At 48.8% G+C, this 21,840-nt stretch overlaps 1 protein-coding gene across 1 annotated transcript in view; it reads left to right on the top strand.

Annotated features, from left to right (window-relative positions):
- RNF216 (ring finger protein 216) overlaps nucleotides 1-21,840 on the top strand; it is an 85,026-nt gene that overhangs the window by 23,172 nt on the left and 40,014 nt on the right. The window contains exons 5-13 of the mRNA XM_053366008.1: nucleotides 186-262; nucleotides 1,070-1,172; nucleotides 2,627-2,791; nucleotides 3,014-3,128; nucleotides 6,663-6,802; nucleotides 8,369-8,419; nucleotides 9,674-9,811; nucleotides 10,288-10,436; nucleotides 10,759-10,837. Coding sequence (XP_053221983.1) covers nucleotides 186-262; nucleotides 1,070-1,172; nucleotides 2,627-2,791; nucleotides 3,014-3,128; nucleotides 6,663-6,802; nucleotides 8,369-8,419; nucleotides 9,674-9,811; nucleotides 10,288-10,436; nucleotides 10,759-10,837 — 1,017 coding nt within the window. The remainder of the gene's footprint in view (nucleotides 1-185; nucleotides 263-1,069; nucleotides 1,173-2,626; nucleotides 2,792-3,013; nucleotides 3,129-6,662; nucleotides 6,803-8,368; nucleotides 8,420-9,673; nucleotides 9,812-10,287; nucleotides 10,437-10,758; nucleotides 10,838-21,840) is intronic.

Below are 21,840 nucleotides of genomic sequence, written 5' to 3'. Positions count from 1 at the left end.
CCCACAACTGAGTGTCCTTTGCTGGTGTATAGGTAACACAGTGGGAACATTTCAGTCTAAAACCGCCACTCTGTTTGCATGGAAATATTATTTCCAGCTCTTGTCACCATAAAGGTGAAGCTTTTCTTGAACTGCTTATCAACCAAAATGTGTGTGTTTTGTCTCTCCCCCCCCCCCCAATCCAGGAAGCAAGGTTCCCAGATGCAACCAGAGAGTACATTGAGGATCTAATACAGAATAAAAACTGCTGTGACTTAAACATGTAAGTATGGAAGCTTTTGCAGCACACTTACAAACCAGTTAGTAGCGATACCCAGAAACTTGTGGGTGTGTCCTGCTCTTATTAACTGGTCACGATCTGGAGCAACCATTATGGCTCAGCCTACCCAGGCTCTATGGGTCAGCATGGCACATGGCCCCTTGCCAATCCCATCCTTATTCTGCTATCTTTTGCGAAAAGACTCAGCAGCAAAACAGGTCCTGCTTCTTGATAGCCTCCTCTGTATTCCAGGCTTATTTAGCTTCTTGGCTACCACGGGGCCAAGTTAGACATGACAGTAGAGGAAGCCAGGATTGGCTCTTTTGTGTTTTACATCTGTGAGAATGGGTTTAAACTCGCAAGCTGTTCTCCTGATGTGCACCTGGGTACTCCTTCGCCGTTTGGAAAAACTCTTTGAGTACATAAAAATGCTTGCCTCCTTTTGAGTTCCTTTCCCTCTGCTGCTGCTGCTTGATCTTTCTTGCCCCTGGTCTGACTCTTGCCTGCGCCCTGTTGCATCCAGCTCTCTCTTTCTTTCATTTGCTGCTGCTGCTGTTCTGAGGGCGGATGGAGTGGGCTATATCCGCCTGCCAAGCCCCCTGGGCCAGCTTTCCCCATCCTGGTCTAGATGTTGTTGGATTCTAACTCCCACCAACCCCCTGAGCCAGCACAGCCAGGAATGGTGGCAGCTGTAGCCCAAAGCATCTGGAGGGTGTCAGGCTGGGGAAGGAAGCACGAGTGTGTTGGGAAAAGCTGTGCCAAGTCAGTTGACAGCCCTGGCCAAGCAATGGTCTCCTCTTGCTTTTGCAGACTTTGTAATTTTCTTCTGGAAAATCCAGATTATCCAAAGAAGGAAGGCAGAGTGGTTTTAAATCCAAATAGCAGCCTCCTCTCCAGCCCAGATGAGACAAAGGTAAGTGGCAAGTTGTAAGGTTAATCAGAAATTATGAAGTTCCTGCAAGGAGGCTATTGATGTACGTTGGGCAGGGCTCAAGGGACTTCTGGGAAGGGCCAGAGGTTAAAAGGTTGAACTCTTAGCACACACATTCTTGCCAGCTGCTGTGAGGCGCAACCCGTCTCTTGCCAGAAGTCCTTCCTCAAGGGAGCGGAGACCATGGTCTAAGAAGCCTAACCCCTCCTGACGGCACCACCTGTGCAGCCAGTGCTGTACTTCCAATACTTTCCTCTCTCTTCCGGGCCACGGCTTTCAACAGGAAGGAGGGATGAAAAAACCACCTGTGCCCCAAGCCTCTTCAGCTTCCTGCCCAGAGTCTCATAGTCCCTTTCTATACAGTGGTACCTCGGGTTACATACGCCTCAGGTTACATACGCTTCAGGTTACAGACTCCGCTAACCCAGAAATAGTACCTCGGTTAAGAACTTTGCTTCAGAACAGAAATCGTGCTCCAGCGGCATGGTGGCAGCAAGAGGCCCCATTAGCTAAAGTGGTGCTTCAAGTTAAGAACAGTTTCAGGTTAAGAACGGACCTCCGGAATGAATTAAGTACGTAACCAGAGGTACCACTGTATGTTGAAGGCTGTGTGTGGCCGTATCGTGTACCCACGTGAATCAGAAGGAAGGGACTGTGGTCAGTGGGCTTTATAAGGCTTGGCAACTTCTTTGTCACATCGTGAATCTTTGCACCTGGAAGACAGCACACCTCCCATGACATCCTGTTACCTCCTCACTCCTGCCTCTGTCCCCCTCAGTACGGAGTCACCTACCAGCCCCACACTTCTCTCCCTCCTCTGGGGAGTGGCAGGAATTGTTCTGTACGCCGTCCCTTCCAAAGTCGCCTCGGGAGTCTTCTAAGGTCTGCAACTGCTGCTCTTGCTCCTCTGGCCCAGAACCAGATTGCTGGCAGGGTAGGAGTTTTGGGCCTCTAACCTGGACATATATCTTCCAGTCCCTGCATTTGGGCCAATATAATGAATCTTCCCTTCTAGCCTGTTGGAGCTTATCTGGATATATATTATGAGGATAGGTTATAGGGGCAGGAGTCTTATGGCTCAAGAGCTTTCTACTTCTTCCTCTCCGGTTGCCTTTTCTAGACCACAATTCCCTTTCTCTGAGATCATTTCATTGGAAGGTAGCAAGTGCAGATTATTGGCATACTCATCCACTGTCAGCCTTGGATCTGAAGGGCTTATAGGTCAAGAATAGAAAATGCCCAGTTCACTACCTTTTAACCTCACCTCCGTTGCAAGGTTGTTTTGAGAATAAATGTGGGTTGGGGAGAATCTTGAGCTTGCTGGAGGAAAAGTGGAGTGAGGCTTGAATAATAATCACGGTAAACTTCCAAGGCCAGACGAGTGTGCGCTGACTCTTTCCCCTCCCTCCCTCCCTGTTTCCCCTTTTCTTTCTTAGGTGCCTAAAGTGGACTACTTTGACTTCTCCAAACTTGAACCACTTGATCAGCGCTGCTTTATCCAAGCGGCTGATCTCCTCATGGCCGACTTCAAAATGTTGAGTAGCCAGGACATCAAGTGGGCGCTGCATGAGCTCAAGGGACACTATGCAATCACACGAAAGGTTCCTTCCCTTCGTTTCTTCTCTCTCTTTCCCCCCACCCCAAACCGCTACAACAATTCACTTGACTCAGTGTTGGAAGGGAGATGTACAGCCTGATAAGAAGTCAAGCCCGCACCAAGGCATTATTATTATTATTATTAGTAGTAACAACCGCCACCACCACCATCATCGTTCTACCTGCATATTTGTGTATCCATCTTGACTCGCTGCCTTTTCCTTCAGGCCTTTTCGGATGCCATCAAAAAATGGCAAGAACTGTCTCCTGAAACCAGCGGGAAGCGGAAAAGGAGGAAAGAAATGAACCAGTATTCCTACATAGACTTCAAATTTGAGCAAGGTTGGTAGCTGCTGTTTGAGCAGGGTCTGTGCTGGCTCTCAGTGGCCGCCCAGGCTCCATTCAAGGTGCTTCTTGCTGCAATTACTGTGTGTCAAAAGTAAAGGTGTGTGGGAAGAAATGAGCAGCAGCACCAAGATGGCTGGGAGAGGAATCTGGTTGTGCTCATGCACACCCACTCTGGGGACAACGAGAGGGAGGGAGGGAGGGAGAGGCAGGAGACCAGGAGGCAGCTCTGTCTACTGTGTTCAGGTTGGCTCCATTTGACTACGATTTCTCCTTGCTGCTGCTGCTGCCGCCTCTTCCTGCTCCTTCACCCAGGGAGCCTCCCGTCTTGGCAGGCCTGTCAGCCCCCTGCCCCTTTCTGCAGCCCGCCAGCTCCCATGAAACAGGAGCACTGAGTGCTGGGAATGTGTCTCTGTTCTTTTGCAAAGGGATGGCCTTTATCCCTCCGCCTCGGCTGATGCTCAAGCCATCTCACAAAAGGGAAAACCTCACGGCAGACGTAATGAGCACACTTATGTAATTTGGTTGGGTTTATTTCATTTGCTGTAACAAAGGAACGTGGCTTTTGCCTGCCAGGTGCAACGTTGAAAAGAACTTTCAGATGACTAAATCATTTTTCTTTGTGGAGATGATCATGTTGTTGGGGAAGGAAGGGAGGGAGGGAGGGATTCATCACTGCAGATATGATTGTTGGGGGATTTTTGTTTTCTGCGTTGTATTCCCTGTGAAACAATAAAAAAAGGCATATGAATAGACAAGACTTAAAGAAAGACATACAAACAGCAGCAGTAGAGCACCCAGAAGCTGTCAACTCAGCAAAAGCTTTGCTATGTAAAATAGTCCTTACCTGATGCTTTAGAGATAGTGCCAGGTACATGTGCTTGGGAGAGCATTCCACAGTCCAGGTGCCACAACAGAGAAGGCCCTGTCCCTGGTAGCCAGCCACTGACGTTTCAGTGATGAGGGCCTCTGGTACATGATATCTGCTCACAGTCTCTGATGATTGCCTCCATTCAGAGGACAGCAGTCCTTCAGGTAGGCTGTGCTCTGTGAATTGTGCTTGGAGGCAGATTTTAAGCTGCACATGGAGGATTGGGAGGTGCCAGTGCACCCAGAATTCAGGGACAGGTCCTTTCCATGAAAAGGCGCATCTGAAATTCCTTGCAAGTCAGAAAAGGCAAAGTGTGCCCCATCCCTGTGAACTTCCCCTGAGTGGGTTGCAGAATTAAGTCCCCAGGAGCTTATTTCCTCTGCTTTTCACATTATTGGGTTCAGTGATCACACCAATCAACTGCCTGAAAAGAGCATGGCTGGCAGCCTAGTTCATGGCTCCATTGGTGTCATGGAAACCTCTTAACTGCAGCCGTTCACCTTGAGGGTGGCTGGATTGTGACGTGGTAATGGCAAGAGTGGGGTGCTGCTTCCATGGTGCCTCTCCTCCTGCTCCTCTCTGTGATCCTGTGCCTTTGCTCCTCTGCCTGGGGCAGCCCCATTTTCCCCAGTCACAGGGAGGGAAGGGGGTTGGGATGAGCCACAGTTGCATCTTCGTTGGCTGAGGCAAAGTTGTTGAGGTGTTGTATTTTTTTTTTAACCAAAAAATATTTTTATGGAGCTGGGGCACAGTTGTTGGAAGATTCCTGGGCAACTGTGAATTCTGGTAATGTCAGCAGCACGTTGCAACCCTGTGTTGTCAGGCCACGACCATTTCCCACGCCCTGCTGGAGTTTAGTCGGAGGGGATAGGATAAGAAACCGATGAGGGTTGGTTTGTAAGGGGATGGTGCATTGCAGAGGGCCCTCTTCTCGTGGGTTGCTCTCCTTGCTCTCCTGTTTCCTCCTCATTGAGGGCCATTTGTTTTTTTTTTTTTTTAATATTTTTATTAAACAATTTTTGTAATCATACAAACAAAACATACATAAACAAACAAGAGACAAAAACAGAACATAAACAAACAAACAAAAAGAAAACAAGTACCATTTCATATCCTAATTTCTTTGACCTTTCTTCTTCGACTTCCTCATGCCTCCCATTTCTGTATTCCAAATTCTAATCAATTGCTCAGCAAATCTTCCCTTATTTTACTATAAATTTAAGCTAATCATCCTTATTCTCCTTGTCTTAACCATTACTAATAGTAACCATTTACTTTAGTCCAACATCATTCTAACTGTCATTAATTTCATAATATTTCTTTAGATAATCCTTGAACTTTTTCCATTCTTCTTCCGCTGCTTCTCTTCCCTGGTTTCGGATTCTGCTCGTCATTTCTGCCAAACCCATGTAGTCCATCACCTTCATCTGCCATTCTTCCAGAGTGGGTAGATCTTGTGTCTTCCAGTACTTTGCAATGAGTATTCTTGCTGCTGTTGTAGCATACATAAAGAAAGTTATATCTGTCTTTAACACCCCCTGGCCGACAATACCCAAGAGAAAGGCCTCTGGTTTCTTGGGGAAAGTATATTTAAATACCTTTTTAAGTTCATTATAGATCATTTCCCAGAATGCCTTAATCTTCGGGCACGTCCACCAAAGGTGAAAAAATGTACCTTCCTTTTCTTTACATTTCCAACATTTATTGTCAGGCAAATGGTAAATCTTTGCAAGCTTGACTGGGGTTATGTACCACCTATATATCATTTTCATAATATTTTCTCTTAAGGCATTACATGCCGTAAACTTCATCCCGGTGGTCCACAACTTTTCCCAATCAGCAAACAAAATATTATGACCAATGTCCTGAGCCCATTTAATCATAGCTGATTTAACCGTTTCATCTTGTGTATTCCATTTCAGCAGCAAATTATACATTTTTGACAAATTCTTAGTACTGGATTCTAACAGTTCGGTCTCTAATTTTGATTTTTCCACCTGGAAGCCAATTTTACTATCCAATTTAAACACTTCATTTATTTGATGATAATGCAGCCAATCTCTCACCTTCCCTTTTAATTTTTCAAAACTCTGCAATCTCCATTTATCCCCTTCCTTTTCCAAGATTTCCCAATACCTTGGCCACTTCGGTTCCATGTTTAACTTTTTAACTGCCTTTGCTTCCATTGGCGACAACCACCTTGGGGTTTTATTTTCCAGCAAATCTTTATATCTGACCCAAACATTTAATAGTGCTTTTCTGACAATATGGTTTTTAAAACTTTTATGTGCTTTAACCTTGTCATACCACAAATATGCATGCCACCCAAAAATATTGTTAAAACCTTCCAAGTCCAAAATGTCTGTGTTTTCAAGAAGCAGCCAATCTTTTAGCCAGCAGAAAGCTGCCGCTTCATAATACAATTTAAAGTCTGGCAGGGCAAACCCCCCTCTTTCTTTTGAATCCGTTAATATCTTAAATTTAATTCTGGGCTTCTTGCCCTGCCAGACAAATTTAGATATATCTTTCTGCCACTTCTTGAAACAGTCCATTTTATCCATTATTTGTAATGCTTGAAATAAGAACAACATTCTTGGCAATACATTCATTTCATTGAGGGCCATTTGTTTCTTTGTTCGGTCTTTCCAATGGCACTTCAGGCGACATGAAAATAGAGAAGCGCATGTTCTTCTTGGAGAACAAGAGGAGGCACTACAGGAGCTACGACCCCTGCGCTCTCCTGCCAGCCGTGCAGCTGGAGCAGGAGTTCTACGAGCAGAAGATCAAGGAAATGGCAGAGGTGAGCAGGGTGTCCCGTGCAAGGGACTCGGGGCCAAGACACCAAACAGTGTTTCTCAAATTTGGACCCCCAGCTGTTTGTTAGACTACAACTCCCGTCATCCCTGACCACTGGTCCTGCTAGCTAGGGATGATGGGAGTTGTAGTCTGACAAAAGCTGGGGACCCAGGTTTAAGAAACAATGCTAAGACGAGTTCTTGGGCACCAACCACTAATATTTGGCCTGGGGATTTGGGCATGGCAATGGCCTGGATGGGGCTCAGTCCAGACAAGACAGAGGTGCTGTGGGTGGGCTGTTCATCCACGTGGGTGAATGGTATTCAGTCTGTCCTGGAGAGGGCTGCTCTCCCCGTGAAGGATTAGGTTTGAAGTATGGTAAGTGCTTTCAGGTTCAACATTTTCATTCAAAGCTATATAGCTTCTGTAATTTAAAGCAGGCATCCCCAAATTCAGTCCTCCATATGATTTGGGACTACAATTCCCACCATCCCTGACCACTGGTCCTGTTAGCTAGGGATGATGGGAGTTGTAGTCCCAAAAAATCTGGAGGGCCAAGTTTGCGGATGCCTGATTTAAAGCATCTTTTATCAGTTTCTGTTAATAACATCTGCTGCAGCCTTACTTGTATGGAAATAGTACAGCTACAGTTAACCATGCTCTGGCAATTTCCCACTTAGACTGCTGCAATGTGTTGTATGTAGGGCTGCCTTTAAAACTAACCCGGACACTGTAGTAGGTTTGAAACAGAGCTGCAAGTTTACTGGACTGGGCTTTTGAGTTACGCCCTGGTTGTGCTTCCAACTGGACCTGGGCCCAATTTTTTAAAATGGTGGATTTAACCTCCAAGCCCTCAATAGCTTGGGCTGCCTGAAATATCTCCACCTTTTGCATATGCCTCCCTGAACCTTAAGATCCTCTTCAGAGGCCCTGGTCCAGGTGCTCCTACCAAGTTGGGTGGGTGGCTGCCATGGAGAGAGGGCCTTTTTGGTAGTGGCACCTTAGCTAAGGAATCTCCTCCCCAGAGGGGCTTCTTTAGGAGCTTTCCAGTGCCAGGGGAATACCTTCCTGTTCACTCTAGCTTTTTGGAATCCAAGCTACAAAACTATTTTATGCTGCCTGTATGCAAAGAAGCTTCTCCTTGTTGTCTTATTTTTTAAAATTATTGAGTTGCTTCTTAAATATTTTGTTGTAAGCTGCCCAGGAGGAGTTTATTGGTGGACAGCTTTGTAAATCTAACAAAGAACATGTTGTGGTGGCCCCATGCTTCATCTAGCAAGCAAGCTTGCTAAATGTGCTCCGTGGGTGCCAGGAGGGTCACCTAACACAAAAGCCACAAGGTGTGGACAACCCTCTTTAAATGCTCATGAGAATACACCTGGGAATTACCTTGGCTGTGTCTGACACGGAGCCATCCTTAATAGTCTCATCACACCGCTTGAGAAGGTTCAATAGTGAGAAGGTTCAGTAGTGGTGATTGTCCCATCGCATTAGAAAATGGTGAGCGGCTCATCCATTCTGGAGGTTCTGTGTTCATAGCCCTAAGTGTGTTTCCCTTTTCTCTTGCCAGCATGCAGATTTTCTGCTCGCCCTGCAGGTGAACGAGGAGCAGTATCAAAAAGTAAGTAGCTCCGTTACACACAGAGACACAGAGAGAAATGCCATGCCAGACTTGTACTGTTAATTTTAGTCCTATTTATTTATTTTATTCCATAGAATTTATTCATGGCTTGATTGCAACCCCCCCCCCCCAAAAAAACACACACACACACACAACAATCCAACAACCTCAAAGCGGTTTGCAAATACAAAACAGTAAGATGAAGAAAAAATTGCAACTCTATTTTAAAACATACAAAAGTTAAAATACTAAAACAGAATAAAATTGCCTCAACTTTCTAAGCATCTGGGCAGGCTTGTCTAAAGAGGAATGTTTTTATTAGGCGCCCAAAGGAGTGTGGGGAAGGGGCCTGCTTGATCTCAATAGGCAGGGAGTTCCAAAGTCTAGGCACTGCCACTCTTAAGTGATGGACTTCTTACAAAGGCAGAATGGGGATTACGTGGCCCCTGAGAAGTGCCACACCCACCGATCAAGGCAGCTGAGTGGGCACATGCTAATGGAAGCTGCTCATGCAATCAGATATGCCTTAGAGGGGCTTTCCCCAGTGAGATTCTCTCCAGATCTTCTAGATCACATAGAAACTGTAGTTCCACACATGGAAGGTGCCAGGTTGAGGAGTGTGGGGCCCTCAGGTGGTACAGATGCCTGTGTGAAACTGATGTTTGGCATCTGGAATACATGTCAGTCGGCTTTCTGTGTAACGATAGTGCTATGTGCTACAATTTGATTTTCAGTGGAGGAAATCTGCTGAATCTGACTGCTTGAGTTTTACACTGTGAGAACAGGATACTGGACTGCATAAGCCACTGGTCTGACCCAGCAAGCTATTCTTACGTCAGTCAGCTGTGAGGTTGTAATTTTCTTAACCTTGTTTTGCTGCACAGAGCTCCTTGATCTGATCAAATTTCATACCTGATGTATAAAGCCTGCGTGCGGCTTTCTCCTAGAAGCATCTGTGGTGCAAAATAGTGCCTGAGCTATTGTTTTGAAGCCATTGGTATGTTTCTCATACCACCAAGTGCAAAGTGCTTTTCCGTGATGCACTTCCATGCAGGGGGCGAGTGAGCAGTGCAGCCTGGAGGTGGGCCCACTTGCGTGGCCTCCCTCCCTTCTCCCCATCAAGACCCAAGCCATTTGCCTGGCCTGCAGGGTTTTCCATGCAGGATCATATTATGGAAAAGTGGCCTTCGTGTGCAGGACGGCCATCATTGATGGCTTGGAAGTGGGAATTAACCTTGAGGCATTGACTTGCAGAATGGCCAGATGATCGTGTGTTGCTGTTGCTACGGGGACTTTGCGTTTGAGGAGCTGACTCAGTGCGCCGATGGACATTTGTTTTGCAAGGAGTGCCTAATCAAGTATGCTCAGGAAGCAGTCTTTGGCTCTGGCAAGGTAAGGAAAGAGATCTCCTGGTTGCATGAAACGGTTGAGATTTTCAGGCCTTCTGATTTTGTCTTCCTTCATGTCATAAACTGCCGGTTTACTCTTGTCTCATCCCACTCCTGGTTTTCAGCTCTGTCCACATGGCATCGTTCATTGCGAGCTGTTTCAACTGCTGCTACTTTTTTTGGTCAGGTGTCTTGTGTTGGTGTGAGTTGGACAGTCCTGGCTGGGTGACATCCTCCGGCTGATGATGACGCTTGGAGGATGAAAACATTTTGTTGTAGCTTAGCAGAAAGTTCCACCGTGATGCATGTGCAGCCTCCCATAAGAAAATGATTGCAAAATAGCCGCCTGTCCCCGTTCTATATCCTAAATGTTGCAAAGCAGCTCTGCATGTTGGAATGGTGCTGTATAAATGACTGACAATTAAACAGCGCTGAACTTACTGTAATCTTAGCCTTTCTCTGTCTTTCTCCGGTGTCTAGTCGGAGCTCAGCTGCATGGAAGGGAGTTGTACGTGCTCATTTCCAACCAGTGAACTGGAGAAAGTCCTTCCTGAAAACATTCTGTGTAAATACTACGAGCGGAAAGCAGAGGAGGAGGTGGCTGCTGCCTGTGCGGATGAGTTAGTCAGGTGAGTCTAGCTCCTTTGGTCTGAGCCTCCTGGGCCATTCTGAGGTTCCCAGCCGCCTTTGGCCAATTCACACATTGCTCACCAGCAGCAGATGCTAGCTTAGGATCGCATGCACACACAGTCCTGGCTCCGTGCTGCAGCCCTGTGGAAAACCAGGTTGATCCCATGTCTGCCTTGTGGTAAAAGGTGTGTGTGGTCTACTCTCCTTCGAAGTTCTGCAGGAAAGGAAACAGAAGATCAGGAGAGTGAGGGAGACTGGCAGCAGACCTTTGAGCGAGATGTTAGTACAAAACCCTCAACTCCACTCTTCCTTGGCCCACAGGTGTCCCTTCTGCAGCTTCCCAGCTCTGCTGGACAAGGATGTGAAGCGGTTCAGCTGCCCCAACCCTCGATGCCGAAAGGTAAGAGGTGGATTTTTAATTTTGCGATTGGCTGGCGGTGCAACAAGGCAGGCGGTATTTGAAGAAACAAGGCTCTGTCCACTGCTGCCTGGTTCACTGGTGGGTGCAGTCCGTGTGCTACGCAGTGCACCCTGGCCTATTCCCACGAGGCTAGATTTTGAGCCAGTCTGGTGCTGCTCTTGTTTTCTGGCTGAATTCTGCTTCTCTGCAGAGGCACAGAGTGCCGAGCAGGCAGCATACTGGGCGATGTGGGTCTGCGTGTGCGGACATGACTGATAGCTGCAGCCACTGGTATAGGAGGAGCCCATCTCAATGAACAGCAACAGAAATTTGCTTGAAACTGAGAAAATATGAGAATTGGAATATTGGAGGGTGAGAACCACTAGGTGGTGCCATTGGTCTGTGCAAGGCCAGAGTTAATCCTATGTAAGTCTCTCTCTTCCTAAAAGCGAGACAGAATCCATAGGGCTCTGCTGAGCTGGAGACCTTCAGAGCCTTTTGTTTAGTTGCCTGTCACATTCAGGCATTACTGCTGCAAGCCTTCATCCAAGGAGTTCCCCTTGCAGCCCTGGAGAGAGCGCAGTGTGCAAGAGATCATCCGTTGAACTCCTAAATGTATGGGTGTCTGCTGAGGTCTCTCAGTTCCTGGAATGCCCCAAGGCTCATGATCTTGGGCATACCTTGGGCATACACATGAGGAACTGTATTTTCAGCAATGTGGAGTTTTACGCGCAGAGTGGGCTTGGCGGCCTTGCTAGAAATTCGTTGTGGTGACCATCTTTTGCTTTGGCTTACCTGTCCCTCGCATAGTGTCTGTGTTCTTTAATTTCTTTGGCCAAAAAGGTGAGGAAATGGCTGTGAACTATTGCAATTACTTTCTTATTTGGTGTGGAAAATTCAGTTTCTAAAAATGCATTGTGTTACAGAATTTGTAACCGCGGTTTGCTTTTACATCCAAAGCTACTGTAATGAGCGAGGATTGAAACATGATTTTTGGCACAGTTTGGACATAGCAAACTCGGATTAAGCCGGGAAGTAAATGCTTCCAATATCCTCCTGCCCTGGCAGAGCGGGAGGAAGCGTTGCCTTCTACCAGTTGATATTTAGGGCATCTGAAAATTAAGTACGTGGCTGCTGTGTAGCATGACCCATGACAAGAGGACATGCATTTGGGGGGGGGGGAGGTAGTGGGCAGCTGAAAAGCCCTGATGCAGCAGTGCAAGGCAAGCAAGTCTTTGCAGAAGAAGCTGCCTTCCCTGGGGACTTCCTGGAAGAAGGTGGAGCCAGAGGCTGTCTGCCACTCACTCCCCTCTTAGCAAGCGCCAAAAGCAGTCTTGCGGTTACATCCTGGGTTGTCTACCTGTGCCATGTTGTGATGTCTGAATGGACCCCTAGATGTTCAGCCGGGACTTCCATTACAGTGGTACCTCGGATTAAGTACTTAATTTGTTCTGGAGGTCCGTTCTTAACCTGAAACTGTTCTTAACCTGAAGCACCACTTTAGCTAATGGGGCCTGCCGTGCTGCCGGAGCACGATTTCTGTTCTCATCCTGAAGCAAAGTTCTTAACCTGAAGCACTATTTCTGGGTTAGTGGAGTCTGTAACCTGAAGCGTATGTAACCTGAAGCATATGTAACCCGAGGTACTACTGTATATTGCTGTTGGTCGCTGGAGTGGGGGAGGGTGTGGTGGTTAAAAGCTTCATTTATCAAACACCAACAGTCATGCACATGCTACTTAATGTCTCGTGCTGTACGTGGACGTCTTTAGACTCCAAAAGAATTGCCTCCTGACGGCTTGCATTCTTCAAATGCATTTACCGTATTGCATCAATAATAACGGATCTAATGGAGAAGGAAAATAGAGTACAAGTTCTAATGACCAGGTGGAGTGGAAAAGTTCAAGGCGAGGTGGCACCAAAATGTGGTTGGTCTCCTCTCCTCCCCTGCTGCTTGATGCTGCGCATGGCTGTTGCCAGGAGGGAGGAGCCTGGCTGCTCAGCAGAGCTGGTGGTTGCCAGCCCCACAAAAGGCAAAAATGCTGTGGCCGTGGGCAGGAGTTGCAATTGTACCAGTGGTCGCAGCCATGTCAGAACTTTCCAGGCAGGAGTGGCTCCGTCTGGCACCAGTGGCTTGCGGTATTTTGATTTGCGACGTGTTCAAATCAAACTCCACCAAGTCCTATTGTTAATGGAGGAATCCGAGGGCTCCCTTGGGCAAAAACAAAGACACCAACCAGGACAATTTGGAGCAAAACAGCAGCCTGTAGGCTTGGCCTTTATTGGAAACTGTCGCGATCGGACTCCCACCCACAACAAGATGAAGCAAAATGGAAGTCCAGAACAAAAGAAGACCCCAACTTTTATTAGTTACTAATCCCCCAAACTACACCCCTAAGACTACATCACAACTACATCACAAAATGGAGGGGTTGAGGGAGGAGTTGTGGAGGTAACCTGAGTGTCCTGTCACCTGGCTGGTTCCTCCTTTCCCCGCCTCCCCATGAGTACTTTCCAGGTGACAAAGGGGAGTTTGCAGTTTCCTGCCCCCAGAGGGAAGAGCTGATCATTGCCCTTTGTTCCAGCCTGTGCTGAATCCACTCCCATATGCAAGTTCTTTGTGATCTTGATAGTCTTCTGTCCAGGACCATCAGGGTTGGCATAGCAACTGGGCAGGGCTCCTGTGGATGTGCTGGTATGCTCAAGGGATTATGGCTGCCCTGTATCAAACCTTCCCCATTTTGTAGTCCTTCCTTCATGGAGTAAAATAAAAGTGGAACAGTGCAGATATAATGTATGGTTGATTTTCTATGAATTTATAACATAAGCGTAGCATATGTAGTGTGTGAGTGTGAGTGTGTGTGTCAAATTTGTACAAACTGAATGATTGGGGGGGGGGTGTTTCCTGCAACACTATCAGCCACGGTAGTTAAATAGAACCTTCTCTGAGGTTCTGATAAGCCTGAGGACTGGAAAGTAGACGATGCAACACCAATTTTTTGAAATGGGATCAAGAGAGGATCCTGGAAATCGCAGGCCTATAGGCTTAAATGCCTGTTTCAGGAAAACAGGAAGGCTCCAACATTTGGGATTTCTTAGATTAGCGAAGAGTTGGCATTATAAAACGATGCCTGGTGTGGAGAAAGGGGATAGAGAAAAGTTTTTCTCCCTCTCTGCTAACACTGGAACTTGTGGACGTCCTGGGAAGCTGAATGTTGGAAGAGTAAGGACAGAGAAAAGGAAGGACTTCTTCATGCGGCACTTTGTTAAACTGTGGAACTCTCTCCCACAGGAGACAGGGATGGCCACCAACTTGGATGGCTTTAGAAGAGTCAAATTCATGGAAGAGGAGACCACTATCGATGGCTAATAGCCACAATGGCTTTTCTTCCTCCATGGGAGAAGGCAGTTTTACTTTTGAGTACCACTTGCTGGAAAGTGCAGGAAGGGCTCCTGATTGGCTCCTGCTTTGCAAAATGCTAGACTAGAAGGGCCATGGGCCTGATCCAGCAGGGATCGCCTTATGTTCTTACTCTCTTAAGTCAGTTGCCTTTGTGCCTTACGTATTTGCAAAAAAGAAAGACCGCCTTCTGGTTGTCCACACTTCAAAGCTGAAGTCAGAACTTGGCTTTCAAGGGAATTTCTAGATACTGTTTTTTCCCCCACCCACTTCCTTGCTTGACAGCTGCAACCCTCTTCCAACCCCCTGGTAAATTTAGAAGCCGTTTAACCTCTTAGTTCTCACCCCCTATGGATGCTGGCGGTTAAGCAGCTTGGCTACCGCCCCCCCACCGCCATTTGCTGCCCCAGATGATTGGCTTGGACACAGGGCACACACACGCCTGCTTGTTTCTTAAGCAGGCGGCGTAACTTGCTGACGGTGGCGGTTTCTTTGCCAGGATTGTCTATCCCCTTGTATATTATGGGCAGAGCCAGCTGTCTACTCTCCTTTGCAGTCTCAGCACAGGACGCTGCAGCGATTCCAGCGAGCTGATGGTCGGGAGGTGAAAGATCCTGTTGCCATGGTAACAGCCCATCCTTGAAGTAGTGCACAGCATCCCTTTGGGTGCACGGGGAACAGAGGCAGGTCAGAAGGGTGAGAGGCTTGGCTGCCTGCTTCTGCCAGCTCCCTTTTAGGCAGCCGAGCGCAATGAGCTCTCCTTTCCTCTTGGCCCCTTAACCAGAACAGAGATCCTCAGAGATTAATACTTTCCCTGTTTTCGTCTCTGAAATCTTGATGCTATTTCCACCTACCTGCACAATCTCTCTCCCACTCTCAATCCTGCCTCCTTGCATTCCCTCTATAGAAACCAAAATAAAAAATGGGCGGGGGGAATAGACATTCTACATACAATCACCTAGGTGGGTGGTAGATGCTTCCTAAGAGATGGAGAAACGCTTCCCTGCTCCTCCACAGTGTCATCATGCCAGCCTCTAAGCTGCACGTCTTCTCAGGATGTGAGTGTTGGAAGGGACCTCTAGCCCAATCCCTTGTCATTGCAAGAAATCGGCTGCGCTAGGCACCCCGGCGGGTGACCACCCAGCTTCTGTTGAGAAACCTCTGGACGAAAGGTCCTTCCACCCCCTGCTTCTTAGGCACGCCTTCCCAAGGCTGATTAGCTCATGCCATCGGGACGCTCTTCCTAAAGTTTCTCAAAACCCCGTTATTGCCATTTGAACCAGTTGTTTCGGGCCCTTCCCGTCCATTCGGAGCAACAAGGAACAAGTGCCATGTTTGTGCCTCTTCTGCTCCCTCTGCTTTCTGATGCTTGTGATGCCGCAGTTGTGTCCTGCCAGGAAGGGAGTCTGAATGTCCTCCTTGCTTAGAATAGAGGCAGGCTGGACACTTGTTGGGGATGATGGGAGTTGGGGTGCCCAGCAGCCCCCCAGTTCTCCATTTCAGTAAAAGAAAAGATGGCTGGTATCATCCATGATTGATTTGCTTGAGAGGTTTCTATGTTACCTGTCATGGACTGGTTGGATGTAGATGCATGATGGGAGGCACCAGCTGGGGAACCGCCAAGAGAACCTCTAAGGGAAGAAAGCTCAGAGCCTGGGGGTGGTGGTGGTGGGATGAACGGGGTCTTCTCTGCAGTGACTCCCTGTCTGTGGAATGCTCTCCCCAGGGAAGTTCGCCTGGCACCTTCATTATACACCTTTAGGCTCCAGGTGAAGATGTTCCACTTTAACCAGGCCTTTGCTTAACCGATCAACATCCTATACCCTTTAAAAGGTGTCTCTTTTTGAGTTGTGTGTGTGTATTGGATTATTTTTATTTTTGTGATTTTTACTGTGAACCGCCCTGAGACCTCTGGGTATAGGGCGGTACAGTGGTACCTCCGGTTACGAACTCTTCTGGTTACGAACGCTTTGGGTACGGACTCTTCTAACCCGGAAGTAGCAGCTCCTGGTTGCAAACTTTGCCCCAGGATGCGAATGGAAATCGCACGCCAGAGGCCCCTTTAGCGAAAGCGCGCCTCAGGATAAGAACAGTTTCAGCTTAAGAACGGACCTCTGGAATGAATTAAGTTCGTAATCAGAGGTACCACTGTATATAAATTCAATAAATGAAATGAAGATGTTGAGTGGCCAGAGGGAGAAGAGGGAGCAGACTGGGAGAAGGAGGTGTCGGAAGCTGAAGAGGCAGCAGGGCTTAGTGAGCTGGGAGAGGCTGGGGCAGAGAGAAGTCTAGAATCAAAGACCGAAGCAGAGGGGCTGAGGCAGAGATGAGGCAGGCTGCTGAAGAAGCCAGGGAGATCTCCCTACTGCTGCTACCTGCTCCCTCCATCCCCCAGTCTCCCAGAACCAGAAGAGGTATGAAAAGGGAGAAGCAATGAGAGACAAGACGACAGAGTCTTAGGCTGCTGGGGGAGAAGTCTTAGGGAGCAGTGGGAAGTCCTCGCATTGCTTGCTATGATCACTAGGCCTGCACTGTTTTGTTTCTTTGAATAAAGGGTTAACATCACTGGCACTGGGTGCTTTGTTTTATTGCTGACCTAGGCTTGACTCCAGCTCCTGACCAGGGCTCAGGGTGGCCACAGCACTGAAAGCAGAAAGCAGCTGCCCTTCCCAGCTGTAAATGTCTGAATTGTCTCTGTAAATGATAACGTTATTGAAACACGCAGAGAGCCTGGGAGGAGCAACTCGCAGCCAGAACTCTCAGATTAACGGCTCACAAAGGGAAAAGCTTGGCAGGACAGTGTGACCTTCGCTTGCTGCCCGGAAGCATGAGTGCATGAAGCTGCCTCTTGCTGAGTCGGGCTGGGGGTCCACCTCCCTCGGGGTCTCCGGCAGGGTCTTTCGGCAAGATCCTCCTGCCCCGTGTTCCTTGTAGCTGGGAAGATGCCAGGGAACTGAACCCGGGGCCATCTCTGGGCAAATCGCCCTCTCTGCCCCTGACCTGGGGCTGCTGCCCAGCTCCCTGAGATAGACACCTACATACTGTAGCAGATAACTGGCATGGAGCAAAGGGCAAAGCAAAACACCACTTTGGAGATGTCCTCAGATGTGGATATTTCTCTCTTATTCCTCTGATAAGGGCAGACCAGCCAGTGTGACAGCCTCTGCTACCCTTCAGAGGTTTTGTCCTGCAGTTCCCATGAGTTGGCGTTGATGGGAGCTGTATTCCAGAACAGCGGGAGGTTGGTGAAGGTAGCAGTGGAGTCTCAAACAGGGCTGGCCTGTACCTTCCTGTCAGCAGTCTTTTTTAAAAAATATATTTTTATTAATTTTTACATAACATTTAAATTCAGACACATCATTCACCTCCTCATTTAGGATTCTATGAATCCCTTGTCTTCCCTCTACCCTTCCATGGTTACCATTGTCATTCTTATTTTTCATCTGCTTGTCTTATTTTCTCTTAATTCATTAAAAATAATAGTCCATTTTCCCATAGTTTTTTGTACATTACAAGCATTACTCAGCAGTCTTCCTTGGCCAGATCATCCCCTCCCAGTTCTGAGCACAGGGGCCATTGCTCAATACCCGTTTTGCAATTCCCCTCTTCCTCCCGTGGCCTTAGAGGCATCTGCCAATTCTTGCTCTCTTCTTCCCCTCTTGCTTTCTGGTGACACATTTTTGAACAACCCCCGTCCGGCTTGCCCTCTTCCTGAAAGCTTTGCTGATGGGGCAAGAATGGACATGCTCTGTCGCCAGCTGATTTCCAATAAGAGTTGTGTGTTGTTCATGGCGCTTGGCTGCCGCTTGCATTCTGGCCATCCTCTGGGAGGTGAGGAGGCTGGTAGACCCTTGACGTTGCCTTCATTTCTTCCTTCATGGCTCTGTGCAGCTTCGCATGCAGGCCTGGCCCATGACATTTCCCCCGTCTCTGGCTTTTCGGAGGAAAGTGAACATCCTGAGGTTGGGAGGGGGAAAGTTGTTCTGATAAGCCGGTGGACTTCTCTTCAGTGGCACCTAGAAGGGACCCCCGTGAGAGTCTCTTGTGTCTGTCCGCAGACCCATTCTCTGGGGGGAAGAGGGCAAGTTCTTCCTGCAGTGCATCAGGGTCCCTGGATGCCATGCCTTGTTTTCCCTTCTTGCATGGGCATGTAGGCAGCCATTTGCGTTGTGTGTGTGTGTGTGTGTGTGTGCTGATGCTGCCCCCAGCCTAACAAACGGGGTGAAGTCGGAGGCTGTAATGCTTCTGAATGCCACGAGAGGAGAGTTCTCTTGCGCTCTGGTCCTCCTTGTGGGTTTTCCCATTGAGGCATCTGCTTGGCCGGAAGGGACACTGAGCTGATCCAGCAGGGGCAGGCTTTTCTCTCCCCCTTTTCTGCGTCCCTTATGGCAGCCCATTCATCTTGTTCCATAGAGCTCAATAGAAACCATTTGCAGGTAGCTACTCCCTCGATTCTCTGCCTTGGTCACACGAGAGTGTGACACAGCCTTGGGGCGGGGGCAGGGCTGTAGGCATCACGCCGGCAGCATTGGAAATAGGCATCAGTCCATGTGCTGCTTGCGGTGTTTATTCAGCTCCCGCCAGTAGCTTACTAGGCGTTTTCAGATGCAAGCCAGGGGTGTCCAGCGTGTGATGCCTCCGCTCTCTTCTGCCCCCTCCGACTTCCTTCCTCTTTCAACGCCTAAGTGGTGGTCGCCCTTCTGAATCGGGTAGCGAGGAACATGCTCCATTGACTCCTTGCCAAAACCACAACAAATGGCAAGTTTCCGCTGCCGTGTCTCTCTGCTCTTGCTGCTGCTCTTGCTGCTGCTGTGTAGGCAATTTTCATTTTTCTACCATAAAAGGGCAGTGAAAACTCAGCTGCTGCTGCTGCTGCTGCCTCTGTGTTTTTCAGCACGGCGGGTGAAGAAACGAAGGCAGAGAGGAGACCGGGCAGAGGGGGGCAACTGTGCCGCTGGGGCTGGTGCAGGCCTGTGCCCCTCTGCACGCAGCTTGCCAAGGATGGCATGAGAGGAGTGCTGAGCTTCTCCAGAGAGACGCTGCGTTGAAATCTGTGGGTTTCCTGAAACAGGGAAAGTCCCAGGCCTGCCCCAAGGAAATGGGTTCTGCAGGCAGGATAACCCTGGCAAATGAGGTGCATTTCCTGTTTTGGGTGGGAAGAGGCAGATGGGCACCAGGGACTGTGCAGTTGTTGAGGCCTCGGTGTTAAGCCCCTGGGAGACCTGTGGAGCTCCCCTCCGACTTCTGAAGGCATCTTAACATTTCCCACACATGCAGAGTTGGTGAGCGTCGCGCCCAGGTCTACAGGAAGTCCCAAGTTTGCTTCTAGCCTTTGCTATGAGCTCACTACGGAGTCTTAGGCAAGCCACATTCTCCCTGTCTGCTTCAGGGCCACCCCCATAAGCAGTGATGATACTTCTCTGCCTTGCAGAGTCGGGCAGTGAGCAGTGGTTGTTTGCTGTGCCTGAGCAAAACGCGGTCCCCTAAAACTGGGTTTCCTCTCTGAAATGTGCCTCTTGGGTTCATCTTGTGGCTCCTGTCAGCTTCTGGGGAACCAGATCAATCTCGTCCGCAGGGAATTGGAGGTGCTGAATCAGCACAAAGGAGTCCATGGAGTGGGAGGGGAAGTGTTTGTAGAGGGAGACCTTCACTGAGTGTTTTGCGAGTGGAAGGCTTGAGTTGAAAGGCAGGCTCTCTCACCCATCGCCGCCTTCCAAGAACTGAGCTACCTGCTCAGAGCAATTACCTGGTGCCACCTTCCTTGGAATCCACTCCTTTCTAGCCCAAACGCTTCACTTAAAGGAGCGTTTAATGATGCTCTTTCCTCCTTTCCCCCCTGCATCCCATTCTGCTTCCTTCTGATATGGTACAGTCTCTGCAGGCTGCACCATGCTGTTCTCCTCTTCCGACTCACTTCAAAGGACAAGGGAAAAGTCTATTTGGATTCTTCCACAATGGAGCTGCTTTTGAATCCAGGTTGCATTGGAAGCCCAGAAATGTTTGATAAATGGGCTCTCTCCAAAATGTGCAGTAATAAAGGAAAACATATTTGGGAACTGGCTTCTCTGCAAGAAGGCAGATGTCTCCCTTGACTCTTGTCTTTTCTCCTCTCTCCTCAACCCCCCCCCCAATTATCTGTGGGTCCTTGTTTACCCACAGCTTCCAAAAGCAGGAATTCTCAAACCACTGGTGTAAAAATAGACGATGCAAGTTTGGGAATCCAGCTCCCTGTTCTCCCCCCCCCCCTTCCTGGCCTTGTGCCCCTGCCATATATAGCCATACCCTTCAGTCAGAAGATGCTGCTGCGTTATGCCTGTCAGCTTGGAAATATATCCATAAGAGGCCATGTCTGTCTTTCCAGCTTGAACCCCCCCCCCCAGGCAAGTTAGAACAGAAATTGGGCGGAAATTCTTTTGTTGCAGGCTAATCAGTCAGAGGCTGTGAATGGGGTGGGGGGGTGGATGCGGGTGAGTGGGAGGGGAGGATAATGCTTTGGCCCCACCTATGGCCCGTCTAGGCTGCCCTTGACGTAAAGGTCCCCCACACCTGGTCACAAGGCCTCTGTTCATCATGAGGCTTTGGGTTTACATAAAACCAGATTCCCAGATAAGGGGGGGATGTTGGAAAGAGGTGGGCATCTCAAGTCTGACCCTTTCCAACCTCTCTAGCCTTTTTATTGGCTGGGCAATGGGTTAAGTGTTGGGGTCTGGCTTTTGAGACTACCTTCTGCAATGCCCCAGATTGCTGTTGGATGGAAGATGCGCTCAGTCTGTCGGATGCAGGGAAAGCTGCTTAGTTCCGTCTCTTCTATAGCGGCTGGAACGTGCCTTTTCAGTTGAGATTCCTGCATTGCAGGGGGCTGGACTAGATGACTCTTGGGGCCCCTTCCAACTCTACAGTTTATTATTCTATGATCCAGCTCGTTGCCAGGTGCACCATTTCCTCATGGCCTGCCATGCTAGTCTGTACAATCTTTGTTTGAGCAGAGCAACAGGCATGCTGAGCCCGGCCTGCGGCCTAGAAGTTGTTTCCAGAGCAGAGTGGGAGCACCTGCAGAGTCGCCAGCAACCACTCTGCTCTGGTTCCTGCATTACCTCGGGCAGAGGCATGGCGTCCCCATGGCCCTCCAGGTGTCTTTGGACAACAACTCCCACCTTCCCTGTCTTTGGCCAGGGCGGTTGGGGTCCAGCGTCTGGCGGCCCAGGCTTGACCTAGAGCAAAGCCATTCCCGTTGGGGGCAGGAAGTTAGCAGACCTTGTCCACAGACTTGGTGGAATGGGCAGCTTAGGTTGGGGCTGTTTGATGGCTTGATAGCCAGACAGCAGTCCTTCTGGTCCCCGATCCTGCTTCCCTCTGTGGCCCTCCACATGCTTCTGGGAAACCCACAAGGAAGACGTGAGGGTCAGGGCCACGCCACATGGACATCACGCAGAGGCAGAGCAAGTTCACCACAATATGCTCAGCATACAGCTCCAAGCCATTTGCTGCGCCCTCAACGAACCTATCTTGCATGGCACGAGTGTTTTGGCACACACTTGGTCTACACCTAGAAACGTAACGTGTGAAGCCGCTGGGAGAGTGCCTCTGTGTCTGCCTTTGGGGCAG

This window comes from Podarcis raffonei, chromosome 14, assembly GCF_027172205.1.
Source record: "Podarcis raffonei isolate rPodRaf1 chromosome 14, rPodRaf1.pri, whole genome shotgun sequence".
NCBI lineage: Eukaryota > Metazoa > Chordata > Lepidosauria > Squamata > Lacertidae > Podarcis > Podarcis raffonei.
This window is presented reverse-complemented; position numbering and strand designations above follow the sequence as displayed.